The sequence below is a fragment of the Podarcis cretensis genome, assembly GCF_951804945.1.
Source record: "Podarcis cretensis genome assembly, chromosome: 6".
In the NCBI taxonomy this organism is placed as follows: domain Eukaryota; kingdom Metazoa; phylum Chordata; class Lepidosauria; order Squamata; family Lacertidae; genus Podarcis; species Podarcis cretensis.
Genome location: NC_137175.1, coordinates 78,388,361 through 78,405,070, shown reverse-complemented (window position 1 = coordinate 78,405,070; position 16,710 = coordinate 78,388,361). Strand labels below are relative to the sequence as shown.

General features: G+C 40.6%; 2 protein-coding genes across 2 annotated transcripts in view; one reads left to right on the top strand and one right to left on the bottom strand.

Annotated features, from left to right (window-relative positions):
• Positions 1-1,703: 1,703 nt before the first annotated feature.
• TMED5 (transmembrane p24 trafficking protein 5) lies at positions 1,704-8,052 on the bottom strand. The gene is made up of 4 exons (XM_079981757.1): positions 7,747-8,052; positions 5,311-5,408; positions 4,958-5,132; positions 1,704-4,570 (listed from the first exon to the last, which is right to left on the bottom strand). The coding sequence occupies exons 1-4, from the start codon at positions 7,933-7,935 to the stop codon at positions 4,352-4,354; spliced, it is 681 nt and encodes a 226-aa protein (XP_079837883.1). The 5' UTR covers positions 7,936-8,052; the 3' UTR covers positions 1,704-4,351.
• Positions 8,053-8,154: 102 nt separating this feature from the next.
• Positions 8,155-16,710, top strand: part of CCDC18 (coiled-coil domain containing 18) — a 29,903-nt gene continuing 21,347 nt past the window's right edge. Inside the window, exons 1-6 of the mRNA XM_079981069.1 lie at positions 8,155-8,455; positions 10,179-10,357; positions 10,482-10,635; positions 10,807-10,971; positions 14,839-14,948; positions 16,277-16,405. Of these exons, the coding sequence (XP_079837195.1) occupies positions 10,212-10,357; positions 10,482-10,635; positions 10,807-10,971; positions 14,839-14,948; positions 16,277-16,405 (704 nt within the window). The 5' untranslated portion in view covers positions 8,155-8,455; positions 10,179-10,211. The remainder of the gene's footprint in view (positions 8,456-10,178; positions 10,358-10,481; positions 10,636-10,806; positions 10,972-14,838; positions 14,949-16,276; positions 16,406-16,710) is intronic.

Below are 16,710 nucleotides of genomic sequence, written 5' to 3'. Positions count from 1 at the left end.
ATTTAAGCAATGTGGATTGTAGCCCAGTCCCAAGGTTTCCTACTCCAATCTTCAGTGCAACTTTCTTCCAAGTGATTTAGGCAACAGCACAATCCTAGACATGTTCAGACAAGTGCAAATGCAGGAACACAGCAGCTTGGCAATGCAGTCTCCTTTAACTCAGTGGGATTGATTTTGGCATAAATATGGGAATGAGGCTAATTATCTGAAGATTGCTCCTCCCTTTCTAGGGTCTGAAAGAGCATTATTGCATGTTGACTACTATATAACCTCCTTCAGCTTTTATAAACTGCAGGACATAAAATTTGGCAGTGTAGATTACATTACAAATGTGAGAAAACTATTTAGACCACTAAATAATAGCCCATTCTAAGCCACCGAGTCAGATAGGTGGATAATGATGATGATTGTTGTTATTATTTAATCTTTAGATTGAGTAGTCCACAATTCAGTATTGGTTTTAGCACCTGTATGCCATAGTTGAGACCACATTAATTTGATCTATTTCTGTTATTAGTTCAGAATCTCTAGTGAGACCCTTTTAAAACAAACTAGTGAATTATATTCTGCTGTACAAAATTTGAATGCTTGTTTGCGTTTTTATAGTTGTATTCTTAAAGATGTTATTTTTGCATAGTTTTGCTTCATTAATTAGGTATTCTCAGTAGCTTCCAGATAACTACTGTAATTTTAAATGGTCTGCATAAGTTGCAGTGCTAAAAATAGCGACCCCGCAATTAGCAAGCAGACGGAACTAAATCACCCAGTATCAGTTTTTATGGAGGCAGCTGCTATACTTTGTTTTGAGGTCATAGCATTGGAGCCCGTCCTTCCGTGAAATAAATGTAACCAGTGTTTGCCCGCTCCACCGGCAGAGGCCATATGAACAAATTGAGGTGAGAGGGAAAATGGCACAGGAATTTTATATTGCCAGGGGTCACAAGAACAGCTTTGTTAATAATGCAGACATTAGTACTAATCGTGCCTGGCTGTTATGGCTGTTCAACCTTTCTCCTATTTCAGATGGAACTCCTCATATGAGATAGAGTCATTGCTCCCAGTTTTGTCTACTAACAAATTAAACTGTGCTGTTGATAGCTTACTACACCATGTAGTTGCTGGACTATAGTGCTTCAGAAAGAGAATATCCCATTTAGTGCAGATTTTTGAGTGTAGAAAATATTGTCATGAGTCCCAACCTGAAATTGGAGATGGCACAGCCCACAATCACTGTTTGAAAACTAAGCCATGCTTGTATAATACTTGATTTTATAGCAGCCTGTTTTGTATTATTTGCCCTAACTTCAAAGACTAAATGGAAAAATTATTTATCTATATAGCATTTCTGCTTGCTGCTTACCTTCTTGCTATAAATCAGTTATTCCACTTGTAAAAAAAAGGGGGGGGGAATTATTAATCAGATTCTGTTGCCAAGTACTGCTATGCTTGCTTACTTGGCAGTAGTTAAAATAAGTCTGGTTGCTTCATGAGTATATAATGATCGTGCATATTTGAATTTTCTAAATTTTGCAGTCTGAGTAACTGGGATGAATTGATAATATACAGAACAGGGATGTGGAATCTATGGCCCGAGAGCCAATATTGTGTCCCCAATTTGGCCTGCCAGGCAATTTCAACTATGACCTGCCCTGGGACTTTAGGTGAAATGGGTAAGAAATCAAATAATAAACACTGAAGACACATTAAGTTTAGAATTCCTTTATTAAATCCATTTCACAGCCAGAAATTTATCCATTTACCGTCGTGTTCATTTTTACTGCTCTGTTCATTCTTACCTGTGGAATTGCACACACTATTCTGTAGCATTATGAAAATGTACAGCACAACCATGAGTGCCATAGTAGGCAATTTGTTAAGTCCCCAGCAATGTGGATGGTATCCAAATAAATTAAGTTCACTGATTTTAATAGGTCTGCTGAGGATGACTGAGAATGGGTACGATGTAGTTGGCTATCACCCTATTTTATACACATGTTAAGTTTTGTTGGAAACCAGAACTGTAAAGGACAGATCAATTGGCATTAGCATAAACCGAGAGGTAGAAGGCTTAGTCACAGCTTTTTGGTAAAGATACTTTTTAACATTACAGTGCTAAAAGATCGTATATTTTGAAACCTTGGCATCCACATTTGCATGACATATTTAATACTATGTTGCCTCAAATTGGGAATAATTCTCATATAATTGGCTTTAAGACTTCGTTTCTGCTGATATTTAGTAGATAACTACAGCCAGCTAGAGATCCCACTGCTGCAGCCTCAAAATGTATAGCTATGGGTCACTAGTACTAAGTCTCATTTAAATCAGCCCAATTATTTGACCCATTGGTATGTAAAAAATATGAATATGGGCAGAAGAGGATAAGCATAGATGCTGCCACTGTAGCAGCTGTAAATAACTACTTGGTCTGCTACCTGTAACTTAATATGCTTATATGTTCACATAATAATTTTTACATTTATAAACTGGTAACAATTTATGTATCATTAGCCACACCAGTATTAACTTTATGGCAAAAGTACCGTATGTGACATCTAATACTGTTGAAAAATAGGTTCAAGTTCACAAAAATTATTACCTGGTGGTTCAAAACCGTGAGCTATGTTTGAGGTGCATTTCTACACTTACCCCCACATAAGCTGCTTAGCATAATGGGAATTGAATTAATATCTGCATATCAACTTCAGCAGCTGACATGTTATTTGTGTAGTTTCAAGCAAAACAAACAAACAAATCCAAAACATGTTAACCATGCTAAGCATGGAATATATACACATATGCATGTTCAGAAATCAGTTTGGGACATCCAGGTTTGCTGGATTGGAGCCATCTCAGCATGCAAACATGCATGGCATTTTGATGAGCAACTGTTAACTGCTTTAATCAAAGTTTGGAAACTCACACTGTAACCCTTAGCCCATTAACTAGGAACCAAGTTCCACTGCATAATAGGATTTGCTTCTGAGTATGTATTCATAAATCACAGTGCAAGTTTTCCAGCTATTTTTAAGTTGCATATTTAAATTTTCATGCTAAAATTTAAAAGTGAAAACTTGCTGTTTTTTAAAAATCACAATAAGGGAAACTGGGCTTTTAGCTGTAAGTCAATTTCAGCTACCCTACCCAGTAACCATGAAAACTGGAGCATTCTATCTACATCCTCTCTCACATATTCAGAACTACAGTATCTAGGGCATAGCTGTCAACTTTTCCCTTTTCCTCCGAGGAATCCTATTCGGAATAAGGGAATTTCCCTTTTTAAAAAAGGGAAATGTTGACAGCTATGAATTCTAGCCTTCTAAATGTTGCTGTATGACAACTCCTGTTATCTCTAACAATGGAGTATACCGGCTGTAGCTAATGGGAGTGAGACATTGGCAAAGCAACAGGTTGACCACCCCTCTGGTGTATGAGGGGAATGTGCTATTATAGTAAACCTGGTTTGAAACACATTAGATGTGCCTGTGTATAAAAAAATCAAATGTTATTAATTTGTGTGGTAGAATAAAAGCGATTCACAAAGTCCCCCAAATTGGACATAATGAGTCCTTTTACAAACATGTATGCATGTAAGTGGCTACATGGCCTCAAAACTGGTTGCTAATATGCCTAGGCACTTGCAGGGTTCGTGTTACATAAATAATCCAGAGGGGAAAGCTGGTGCCTTTCAGCACTCTTGAGTTTGTGTTTTTGCAGTTTTGAATTATGAAGGCTAGCTACAACAAACTAACAAACCCTGATCTGAACTTAAAATTAATTCACAAAGTGAGGAAAATTAAAGAATTTGGAAGCAATATACATTTTAGATGCCAGTTAATTTTTGTTGAATAAGTTTGTTAATTAGTACAAATAAGGCACAAGAGTCTTCACTTACACCCATTTAAAAATATTGTCTAAATAACAGCATAGTTTGCTGTAGCAAATATTCCATTTAACTGACATATCCAAGGCAGGACTCAAATACTAAATACACAATTCAATTCATAACTTCATGAATCTTTTTTCTTTTTAAAATATTACCTTTAGGCTAGCAGTCATTAAGACATAGTATCAAATATTGGTAAATATAAAATCTGAATTTGTTGCAAAAAAAATTGTGCAGTATAGATGGCTGAGGAGATTCAGGCAAGTTTTAAGTTATCCACCATCTTAATAAACCAAGTTATTGCAATTTATTGGAGCAAAGAAAAGCATTCTGCTCATATTAAAAAGTCACATACGAATGTTAAAAACTGTTCATTCAAAACAAGCTGGGAAGAAACATCAATCTCCTTTTTCTTTAGCAGTGTATTGCATTTCCCTCTGTTTAATGCTGTTTAAGACACTGGTGTTACGTTCTAGTTTTCCTTTTATCTTCAAAAAGACTCTTCAGCATGTAAACTTGAACAGCTGACACCACCACCATTATTGCAAGGTTGACCATGGACCAGAAGTTTACCCTGTCAAAGTTGCTTTCTTGTATGTTTCTATCACGAGCTTCAAATGCTTTGAGCAGGGTCTGAATATGGATACTTTTGCTTAGCCTGGACTTCACACTGTTGACCGATTCCTGATAAAGATCAAAACACTAGTTTTAGAAAAATAAAAGAGAAGCACACAATTCAACACAGCAGACTCATCTACAAAATATAGCAATGACCTTGTGAGCCCCAACTCCTTGCCACCGTGCTTAGTTCCAAAGCCTCAAAATGAGAACTTGCATCTGTTACTTCCAAAGCTGAGATATGTACACTTCCCTTTCTTTTCACACGCTACAGAATTTAGGCTATATATTTAATCAATAATACACTTATCATAATTAAGGCCACTAGAGATAGTTGTGCAGCTTTCAATAGGGTGATCATTACCAGATAGTAGTAGCAGAGGAGCAAGTAAATTCCAAGCGTACAGAGCCATTCACTCCATAGCTTTTTAAAAAAGGATTGTAGATACATACCAGAATATCTTCTAGCTTCATATCCAGAAGATCTGTGCCAGTGATATACTTCTTCCAATCTTCCTCTTCATCTCCCATGTTATCCAATATCAGTTCAAAGAAAATAACCTTATCTGACAGAGTACTGAATGTGTTGTCAAAGCAGAACATATAGTCACCATCCTCTGTTTCCACCCTGTAAACACAAAAGACATTACACTTTAATGAGTGCAGGAAGGGAAGAGGGAACAGAAAAATCCCCTCCGGTGAAGTCCCATTCGTACATTTCAGGAATGAAGTCTTAATTACTAAGCTCTTAGAATGCCACTAAAAATGGTTTAACTAACATTGAATGAAATCATTTAAAAACTTACGTATGGACTCCATCCGATTTTCTCTGTTCAAAAACCAGTGCTTCACCTTTTGGTGATAATAGATGGAAATCAATATCTAAACCTGCTCCATCGAGAACCTGTAAAGTCAACAAACAGTGTATATGAGCAAAGTGTAATTTCTGTTGAAAAAGGCAAACCTAAAATGAATAAATGTTTAATATTCAAATCTTACTTGAAGACAAATCCACATGAATCTATATGAATACTGAGATGTTTTCTAAGATTACTACTATGTATTTTAGCTTTTCAGGAAACTATAGATACAGTTGGCAAAAGTAGTTTGTTTAAAGATTTTTTTACCCTGCTCTTTGGCCAAAAAGTATCCCACAGCAGCTTAGAGATCAATAAAAATCAGGACTATCCCTGCCCTCAAGCTTACAATTTAAAAAGCTGTGACACAAAAGGAAAAAGGATGGGGAGGAACAAAATAGCAAACCAGCTGGAATGGAAACAGTTCAGGAACATAAGTCAAAAGGAGGTGGGTGATCTCTCAGCAGAGCTGACTGAGAGCTGCTTCCCATTTCTCTATATTGTAATTTTATTCAATGCATTCAGATAGTGCTTGGTACTTCAGTACTCACTCACAACCACACCACTAAAGAACAAATGGCTGCATTCATAGACAAGATGTTTTAAGAAAGAATGTCAGTGTACATAAGACCTTACACCTTTGAGTAGCAACTGTGATCTCCAGGAACATTTAACACAGTTTCTAGATTACAGTTTGAAGACCTCTTCATTTTTTTTATGAACATTACTTGCCTTTGGAAGATATGCTGACAAAAAGGATGAAAAGCAAGTAAAAATAAATGCACTCATTATTACAGTGGACGCTCGGGTTGCGAACGTGATCCGTACGGGATGCACATTTGCAACCAGTGTCTGTGCACGCGCAGGTTGCGATTTGGCGCTTCTGGTCATGCGCAAAGCGTGATTTAGCGCATGCGCGACCACTGAAACCTGGAAGTAACCCGTTCTGGTACTTCCGGGTTTCGGTAGTCTGCAACCTGAAGCGGCTGTAACCCGAGGTATGACTGTATTATTATTTACTTCCCAATGTGATGATGGAAACCTCAGGCTCCTCTGAATGCAGCCCTCCATGCTTTTCTATCTGGCCCTTGGGCCTCTCTCCAAGGCATGCCCCCTCCCCACACCCCTAATTTCTACATCCATACATCATGCTCCATTAAATACCACTACAGGAACATGTACCAGTTGCATTCCATGCAACTAGAGCAGAAATACTGCTCATTTCCACCTTGTCTCAAACCTCCATTCAGCACTATTTCAACATATTTGGCTTACGTGGCTCTAAATAAATTTCAGAAGTCCTCTGGCTAAGGTCATCAGATCAAGCTCGCAAACCAGTTTGACCCAGCCTTTCATGACATTTATCTAGCCTGTTTCCTCCATGTAAAAAAAAAGAAAGAACTGTCATTCTGAAGCTAGAGGGAAGTAATACTCACACGGCTTTCTTTCTGGCCCTTCAGAACTACAGTGGTACCTCGGGTTACAGACGCTTCAGGTTACAGACTCCGCTAACCCATAAATATTACCTTGGGTTAAGAACTTTGCTTCAGGATGAGAACAGAAATCGTGCTCTGGAGGCGTGGCAGCAGCTGGAGGCCCCATTAGCTAAAGTGGTGCTTCAGGTTAAGAAGTTTCAGGTTAAGAACGGACCTCCGGAACGAATTAAGTACTTAACCCAAGGTAGCACTGTATACACTAATATTCTGATCCTGCAGGTATATCCAAATATTCAGGTTGGTACTTTGAGGCTAAAGGTGACTTTCATGCCATCCCACCCCATCTTTTATAGTTAAAGTCCTGTTTTACTTCATGGCAACAGAAAACACAACATATGGCTTTCCTCTTCAGGACCCAGCATTACTACCTCTACCGGACTATGGAAAAACAAAATGCAAATTACAATCCGAAGCACGCTTCCCTGGACATAAGCCTCTTTGCATACAGTGCTAACAGACACAGGTCTGCATACTGGAGCCCCAAACAATACCTCCCAGGAGTGATGGTGGACGGGTCTCCTTCCTCGGTGGTTTTAAAGCAGAGATTGGCTCGCCATCTGTCACGTATGAGATTCTCGCCTTGCGGGGGGGTGGACTTGATGACCCTTGGGGTCCCCTTTCCAACTCTATGATTCTATGTGGCTGTGCAGCAAGTAAGGGAGGTTCAGAAAAAGGCACACACATTTTTCCTTTCTGGCATGCAGGGCGTTTGTGTGCGTTTCCACTCGCTTTGCAGCCGAGGGAATGGATTTTCCTACGACTCGAACACGCGAGCTGGTCCTCGCCCGGACACGAGATTGCACGTTGGGCGCGGGTGCCCGCGTTCACACGTGCGCTCCTACCCCAAGCAGTTGAGGAAACTCGGAAGGGCACCGGTTCCCTCCCTCACCTGATACTCGATCTCCAGAGAGGCCTCCTTCTGCATGCTCTGGAAGAAGCACTCCTTGCGGCCGGCGGGCAGGGTGAAAGTGAAGTCGCTGTCCAAGGCGGTGGCGAAAGCCGAGGCGCCCGGCGGAAGCAGCAGCAAGAGCAGCGGCAGGAGGGAGGCCAGCAGACATCGCCGCATCTCCGCCTCCATCGCCGCCGAGCCCTCGAAACCCAGGAAGCGGGAAATTCCGGAGGAGACGGCACCTCCTCGCCGTCCGCTCCCGCTCCCTCGCTCGACTCAGGTCTTCTGAGGCGAAGAACGAGGCTGGGTACCCACAATGCACGGCGCGCCGCAGCTCCGCCTAGAGGAGGAAAAAGCGCGAAGGGAGCGACTTCCCCCCGTTTTGAAAAAAACGCGTGCCCGCCGCCGCCGATAGGAGGGTTCTCGGCCGCCGCAAGGCACTGCGGGAAATGTAGTTGAGGGCAGGGAAGGAAGCTGAAGGGGCGAAGCGGGGAGGGCGGGGAGGAGGGACTTCGACTCCCGAGAGCTTTAGCGCGGAAGGATTTAAGTAGCCGCTTCGCCCGCAACCGTCTCCTCCCCCTACCTGTCAGGTTACGGCCCGCGCAGTTCGAACGCAGGAGAGACGGGTCGCCCCGAGGGCCGCGATTCGGAACGCGCGAAGCGACAGGGCCGCACTGATTGAAAGAGGCGTTTCCTCAGAGAGGGCCTGGTAAGCAAGGGCTGCCGCTCTGGCTGAAGGGATTGAGTCCGGAGCGGAGTGCAGTAGCTAAACGGTTAGGGCTGGTTATAATGGGGAAACCAAGGGGACGGGCCTTCGCTTTGTGGGACGGCGCGAGGCCTATATGCTTGAGGGGGAGAGGCGTGGAGGCAGTGTTGCTAAGCAACGCGAGGCGCTCTGGCCTGGAACCCGCGCGGCTGAGGCGGTTCCTTGGAAAAATGCCGCCGCCTGCTAGAGAGAAGGGTGGGCCCTGAGGCGAGAAGGTCAGCCTGCCTCCGGGGCAGAAGCTGTGCAGGGTTGGTGCTCTCTGGGACTGGCAGAGTGGAGAGCAGCAGCAGCAGCAGGTGGGGGCCGGGGAACAAGACTGAATGGCTAGAAATAAGTAGGTGAGGCCTGAGGCTGGTTGGTAGTGATTCTGGACTCCAGCTCCCATGAGCTCCAGCCAGCGCGACCAACGTTGGGTCAGGGGTAATGGGAGTTGCAGTCCAGTAAAACATCAGGAAGGAGAGGCACAGCTTTAGTGCTTCTCAAGCTTGGCTCCCCTCAGCTGCTGTTGGACTACAGCTCCATTCACCCCCCAACCCCTGGTCCCTGCTAGCTAGTAATGATGGGATTTGTAGTCCCCACAGTAGCTGGGGACCCAAAACGCTGCTAGTAACGGGTCAATTTCAGCTAGGCAAAGGGGAGTACTGGAATAGCACATCACACATGGCAATGCTTTGCCTTGGAGATGCCAGAGTACAATGTAAGGGTCGCAGCAGACCACTGAAGAGCTGGGTATAAGAAATGAGCTGTTCTATATGCTGTAAAAGGCAGCATTGCAGTCGGCAAAAGATTGGGTCACCATTGGGTGGTAGGGTAGCGGGGAGCCTGTTATCACCCTGGTGTTCTTGGTCTCCCAACACCTTTGTTTATGGAAATGCACCCTCAAAAATTTGGATTTAAAATGCTCTTTTCAGAAGAGCAAGGAGCAGCTAAGCCATGCAAAAAACAAACAAACAAAACCTTACTTGAGTGCTGCTATCGCTTTCTGCAAAATACAGTTTGCAAGTGAATTTAATTCTCACCCCTTGCCTTCCCCCAGAACAATTCAATTTCCAAAGTTAACCTTACTTTTGTTTGTGCTTGGAATGCAGAGGTACAAACCACAGTTCCTTTACAAACTTTATAATCTTATCTGAAGCTTGTTTGCAAATAGTGTTTATGAGGGGGATTTTCTCCCCTGAGGGTTAGCTGTGTTTGTCTGTTGTGACAAAACAGCATTGACTTGTGGCACCTGCAAGACTAACACATTTTATCATGGGGAAAGGGTTTGAGGACTGCCCTCTTCATCAGATGTCAAAAGTGTAATCTTAAATTGGTGTATATAGGCGCACTGTGGTGCAAATGGAGAGGTCTGAGGTCTGAAATGAAATGTAAAAAGGACAGTGGTAATTACGTGAAAGTAAAATAGCCAAAATGACAGTAGACAAAGCAGTATTGGAGGAAGCCTGAATTGATCTGGCCATTGTGAATGCCTGGAAGGGGAGAGTGTGAGGGAAGTACATGTTCAAGAGGCCAACTCCAAATTTGCAAACTGGTTGCAGGAAGCATTATATCACGATTCTGTCATACTGTAAAGCCGAAATCTGAAAAAGAGGGCTATTTTCTCTGTCTTTTTAAAGGGGTTCTTCTTCAAAAAGTGGAAGGTGCTTTATTGATATGTTTTTCGTAGTTATCTTTTACATTAGACAAATGTATAATATCAATGGAACGTAACTTATGGACTTCTCATGACCACGATACGGATGAGGAAGACTTGTTTGCAAATGTTGTGTCATTAAGGAGTCAGCTAAAGAAAACAGAAAGAAATTTACAAGACTTAGGAGAAGAGCTTTATGTATGTGTCCAAAGGTAAAACTTACTGTGTTTGTTTACAAATATATTTGTTGCAAATTGTCCTAATTTTGATAGTCTGTTGGAAAAATTGCTGCAAAAATCAAGGGAAGGTATTGATATTTGTTTTTTTTCCCTCTAGTACCAATTCATATGATAATTCTGATGACACGCTTGAGATTTTAACCATGGAAGATCTCACTGATCCTAGTGAATTACATAATTGTTCAACTCAATCTTCTCTGAGCAGAATGCCTTGGCATAACAGGGATTCTTCAAGGAAACACAGGAACAAAGTAATTATTCAGAATTTGATGAACATTTGTTTGTTCTTTCTGGCAGTTTGTATATAATATTTTTATGGAGTTAGTTTTATAGGTCAGTTCATAATGTTAATCATAAAAAAAATAAGATAAATGAATCACTTTGGTTGGTATTTGTTGCAAATATTGTTCTCTGCCTTCTAGTGTTACTCGCTGTCTTTGGATAAAAGCCTGGAAGAAGAAAATGAAATACTAAGGGATAAATTGAATATAGTCCGCGAAAAAAATGCATCCTTGACTTCTCAGAACCATCATCTAATGAATAAAATTGAAACAATTAACTATGAACTGAATCAGTCAAGAGCACGGGTAGGTATTTGAATAAGATAAAATTTTGAGGCATTCTGATTTGCTAAAGATTTTGTTGTTGTTTAGTCGTTTAGTCGTGTCCGACTCTTCGTGACCCCATGGACCAGAGCACGCCAGGCACTCCTGTCTTCCACTGCCTCCCGCAGTTTGGTCAGACTCATGTTTGTAGCTTCAAGAACACTGTCCAACCATCTCGTCCTCTGTCGTCCCCTTCTTCTTGTGCCCTCAACCTTTCCCAACATCAGGGTCTTTTCCAGGGAGTCTTCTCTTCTCATGAGGTGGCCAAAGTATTGGAGCCTCAGCTTCACAATCTGTCCTTCCAGTGAGGTTTCAGGCAAGTTTCAGCGGGTTTCAGGCAAGGCAGATCCACCATAGACCACTGCTTCACCCTAGCCTATTTAATTGATAAATATGCCAAAAAATCCCGCGGGGTGCTATATGCAGCCTTTATCGATCTAAAGGCTGCCTTCGATTCAATTCCACGTGCAAGACTCTGGGATAAATTGAGCACATCAAGTATAGACAAAAGACTATTATTCCTGATCAGCTGTCTATATAAAGACACGGTGCTGCATGTAAGAACTTCGTTAAATGGCCATCTTATAGGACCAGTTCCTGTCAGCAAGGGGGTCAAGCAAGGTTGCATCCTGGCCCCAGTTCTATTTAACTTTTACATCAATGATATGGTTAACTGTTTGTCATCTCCGGACTTCCACGCCCCCAAACTGGCTGACAAATCAATATCAGTACTTTTGTATGCTGATGATGCGATACTCCTATCTCGAACAAGAATAGGCTTAAATAGGCTCATAGGTGAATTTTCAGCATACTGTAGGAGAGAGCAACTGGCAATAAACTATCAGAAAACCAAAATTATGGTTTTTGCAAGGAAACACAGACAGTACAGCTGGAGGATGGATAACCAGACAATTGAACAGGTTAAAGCCTTCAAATATCTGGGTATCGTGTTCCAGTCGACCGGGTCCTGGGATGTCCATCAAAAATGTGCCAAAGAAAAAGCAGCTCAAAGTATTAAGATGCTGTCCCGCTTCTTCTACACAAAGGGGGGCAGATACATCCCAGCAGCCCTTGAAGTTTTTCAAGCAAAACCTTTGGCGCAGTTACTGTATGGGGCACAAATCTGGACGGGGAACCACTGCTCCAGTCTTGAAACTGTTCAGTCTAAATTTCTAAGGCAGATATTCGGCGTCCCCCCCTGTGTTCCAAACGCAGCATTACGACTCGAGGCCTGCCTTCCATCTGTAGAAACTCAGACTTGGCAAAGAACATTCAACTACTGGCTTCGTCTTAATCTAAACCCACCTGGTCTACTGCCTCTAGTAATGCAAGATTCTCACAAAAGCAAGTGGTTCAAAACTGTGCATCAAAAACTCCTTACATGCGGTTTGCATTCACAGTCCCTACTATCAATGGGCCTCATTAAAGCAAAGAGTCTAATTGGCCAGCGCCTGAAAGACATTGAACGGCAAAACAACCTGACCATCTTAAAGAAACTGTGCCCATGGTATACCTACTTTCCCCCTTCTCATTTTGACTCCCCAGCCTCATATTTGTCTAAATTAACCATCCCAAAATACAGACGTGCCTTTACATTGGCTAGATGGGATGTTCTTCCTTCTGCCGTACTCGAAGGTCGTTACCAAAAGACTCCATTTGAAAAACGACTCTGCCCATGTGGAGATGGTAACACGGAAACAGTGTCCCATGTCCTTCTATCCTGCCCTATTTACAAAGACCTAAGGAATGAGATTATTACTCCACTTATTCTCTCCAACCCCGGCCGTTCACCAGACATTACACTGTATTTTCTCTTATCTGATACGGATAGTCAGATAATAGAGAAGGTCGCGAGGTACATCGAGAGAGCTGTGAAATTGAGGGCCACCATCTGAGCGACAGACTTGTTCATCTGACGGACCCCCTTTTGCCTGTTCTTTTCTTCTTTTTATTCTTATTTTTATTTTTATTTTTAATTCTTGTCTAGCTGTGGCCTGTTGGCTTTGCTAATAAAGTTTTGATGATGATGATGATACGTTTGATCTTCTTGCAGTCCATGGGACTCTCAAGAGTCTCCTCCGGCACCATAATTCAAAAGCATCAATTCTTCGGCGATCAGCCTTCTTTATGGTCCAGCTCTCACTTCCATACTAAAGATACTATTAAAAGATACTACTAAAGATACTGCTAAAGATACTATTCTAATATAACTTGAGTTAAGGAGCTAGTTCTATATTCAGGAGTATGGGGGTTGTGGGATGTGAAACACAGGAGCAGTCAATTACAACATTCCTAGAGTGTACATGTTTAGACATGGGGAGGGATGTTTGTCCAGCCAGCAGGTAAACTTCCTGGGACAGACTTCCTCCGCATGTGACTAGAGGTGGGTGTGGCCTCACCTGTGCAGGTAATGATAAAAGCACAGGGCAGGGGCAGCCAACTCTCTTCTCTTCTCTTCCTTCAAAGAAGCAACATCTGCTAAGATGCCCTCTTGGCTCCCAGCCAAGAGAGGACAAAGGGACTATCTTCTTATAAGATAGATTCTAAATGTATATTACTGTATTAAGCTGTCTGCCTTCTGGGATCCAATTGTGAACAGAATGTGAGTAAACTCTTTTTATACTTTTGTAAAGGACTGTGTTGTGTCTTCTATTTTAATAGGGAACAAAGGGGAAATTACCAGAGTGATTATTATAGAGGTACTAGCGAACCTGAGCACACGTTACCGTTGTGAACTTAAATAAAGGGGAATGTCTTACTCTGCTGATATTTTGGGAACTTGTTAGCAGAAGTTGGATAAGGATATAATCAGGCAATATATCCTCTCCTGCATCCCTGAACATTCCCACAGGGGTGACAATCATTAAAACATGTTATGAAAGTAAACCTGTGAGCCATATGTTCAGATCATGAAATTATTACTTCAGGGGTGTTACCCAAAAGTTGTATTGCACAAAGTTAGAAGGCAATTATGCATATGTGGATTTGCAGCATTATGCATACATGATTGGGAATTGTATGTTACATGTTCATCTCATTCACAGCTTTTATTCTAGGCTTACATTTAAATCTTAGGTATGTGCCAAAGAAATCTGTGAAGCAATAATAACTTGTGAATTTTTACAGTTTTATTTTATAGTATGGCAATTAATTAAGTGTTGCTTTCTCTGCATAACAGGAAGGATTGCATATGTTAAGAAATTATAAATAATGTTGCTCAAGCATCATCCACCACCCTAGAAATATTTTAAGCATGTGAAGGCATACTTTGAGCCCTACTGTTTGAGGGAAAGCGCTTCAGATATCCAAATTCTTAGATAACCCCTCTTCCCTCAGGCTTATCAAATACCAGCTTTCTAGCTAACATTAGAGTAACACTATCATTTTGGGGGACAGTTGGAATCCTCAGTTTTGGGGAAGAAATGTATAAATATTCTGTTCTCAAATTACTTCCCAACCCCTTCCTAGTAGTTATGTGTGCCTTGGACTATGTAGATAAACAAATTTCAGATCTCTGGCTCATTGTTTTGATAATGAATGTTAGTGAGTGATTACTAATTACTAACAAACTGGGTAGATATAATGAAGTGAGAATAAAATACAGAAAATATTTTCATTCTGGTCAATTACATATAATTGAACAGTATTAATTTCAATGATTGGACTATTTGTAATTTTCTTTAATTAAAAAACCACCACAGTATAGCAGAGATAGCTTTTTGGGAACTAATGAAGGAATAGCCTTCTCCAAAAGAAACTCCTATTCAAATGGCTGTGTGTGTGACTATGATGTTCAGAAGTTAAGAGACAACTCATTAATGGATTCTCCTTATTGTATTTATATTTTAGATATCTTTCCTTGAATCTACTTTGAGTACACACTCTGTCAGCATCCCAATGTTAGAAGAACAGATAGCAAGTTTGGAAGCAGAAGTTCAAGCACAAGATAAAGCTCTAAAGTAGTGAACCCTTTGTTTTTTATTTGTTTTTTTCAAATCTTCAGGGTTGGTTCATCCATTTTTTCAGCATGGGTCTCAGATGCACATATGATCCTTTTCCTTGCCACGTGAAGTAATGAGAGAATGGGGCTATATAATGCTTGTTTGAATGTGGTACCTTCATCCTAAAATAGATAGCCTAGCTCACTTATGGCACCTCATAGTGAGGGTGAGTAAAGAGTCTTGGATTTCATGTGATTTATCTCCTAAAAACAGGAGTGTTTATGCTATTTTTTCAAATTTGGAAAACTCACAGCAAAATTAGAATTACTTGTACACATCTCCAACCTCTGACTTAGAATTCTATTGACCTCAGTGAAATTAACTCATTGCAAACAGGTTCATAGTGTTAGGCAGGCAAATGCAATTAGGTCCAGTTAAGACACAATGGTAAACCATGGTTTTTGACTACACTTGGTTGTAGCTCACCAAAGCCATGGTGAGCTGCAGGCTTGTGTACTCTATTCTTCACCTCTTTCACAGTCCAGATGAGGAGATCAGAAAGATCTGCTGTGTTGCTCTGATCATACTTTTTTCTTATTATTGTTATTCAAAAAGGTTTCCCCCCATACTTTCCATAGTAGGACATAAAACACCATAATGGCTTAAAAGCATTCAACATAGCACGATAGTTTTAGTTGGCTACTCAGCACAGCTTTAAATTAACATAACAAAATTCTAAATTGTAATAATTACTCACAAAACTCCTTGATATTTAATAAATAATACAATGATATTTCCTTAAACCCATCAAATTTAACTATGGTATCATTCTATTCTATCCCACCAAACAACTAAATTGATATTTGTTATATTTTTATTTTCCCCAATAACTTATGCAGATTGATTGCATCTTGAACTTACTGTTTTTCCAATAGAAATTAAGTTCTATATTTATTAGTTTTGATCAGGTTTTTCGATTTTTAAAATCTCTTGTTAGGAGAAATAAAGGAGAAAGTTTGTGGCTTGCTTGCTTTGGGCAAAATGCTTAGTAAAACTTGTTTGTTCATTCAGGCAAGCACTTGGTATAGCTAACAAGATCCAAACCATCCGTATATACCCACCAAAATACTAGTTTGAATTTAAAAAACCTGATCTGTAGGATACCTGATTGGCCACTTCTCTCAAATTTGTGTGCTAGAGGAAGGGGGAAATTCTCTCCATTACCTGATGATCTTAACCAGATACATTCATGTTATTTGTGTGTGTGTACACATGCACACAATTACGCATACACATCTGTGAGTATTATGTGTTGTTTAAAATGCTGTTTTCTGATTTGTTTTTAGAGAAGCAGAAGATAAATTAGAGGAAAGCCAGAAAAGGCTAATGGAAAAAGAATATTCTTTCCAGAAGCTGAAGGAGGAATATAAAGAAATTAGATTTGATTTAATTGAACAATGCAAACAAGGAAAGAGGTGACAAATTACATAAGAGCTTGATTTTTATTCTGATAGCTTGATGACATATCTCCTTGCTACAAATTATTTGTTTTAAGATGCTTTGTCTTATGTTGAACAAAACCCACAACATTCTTTCAGAATTAATCCTAATTAAATAAGAAAAAAATTGGAATGACTGGCAGTACTGGTACCATGTAATATAGATGTATATGACTTTTTTTTTACCGTTAAACAAATTTTTAGGCTGGTTGATTTTGGAACAGATTAAAACAACTTCTCAAATTGAATAGAAATAAGTATTTGCAAGAATGTTTTCTCAA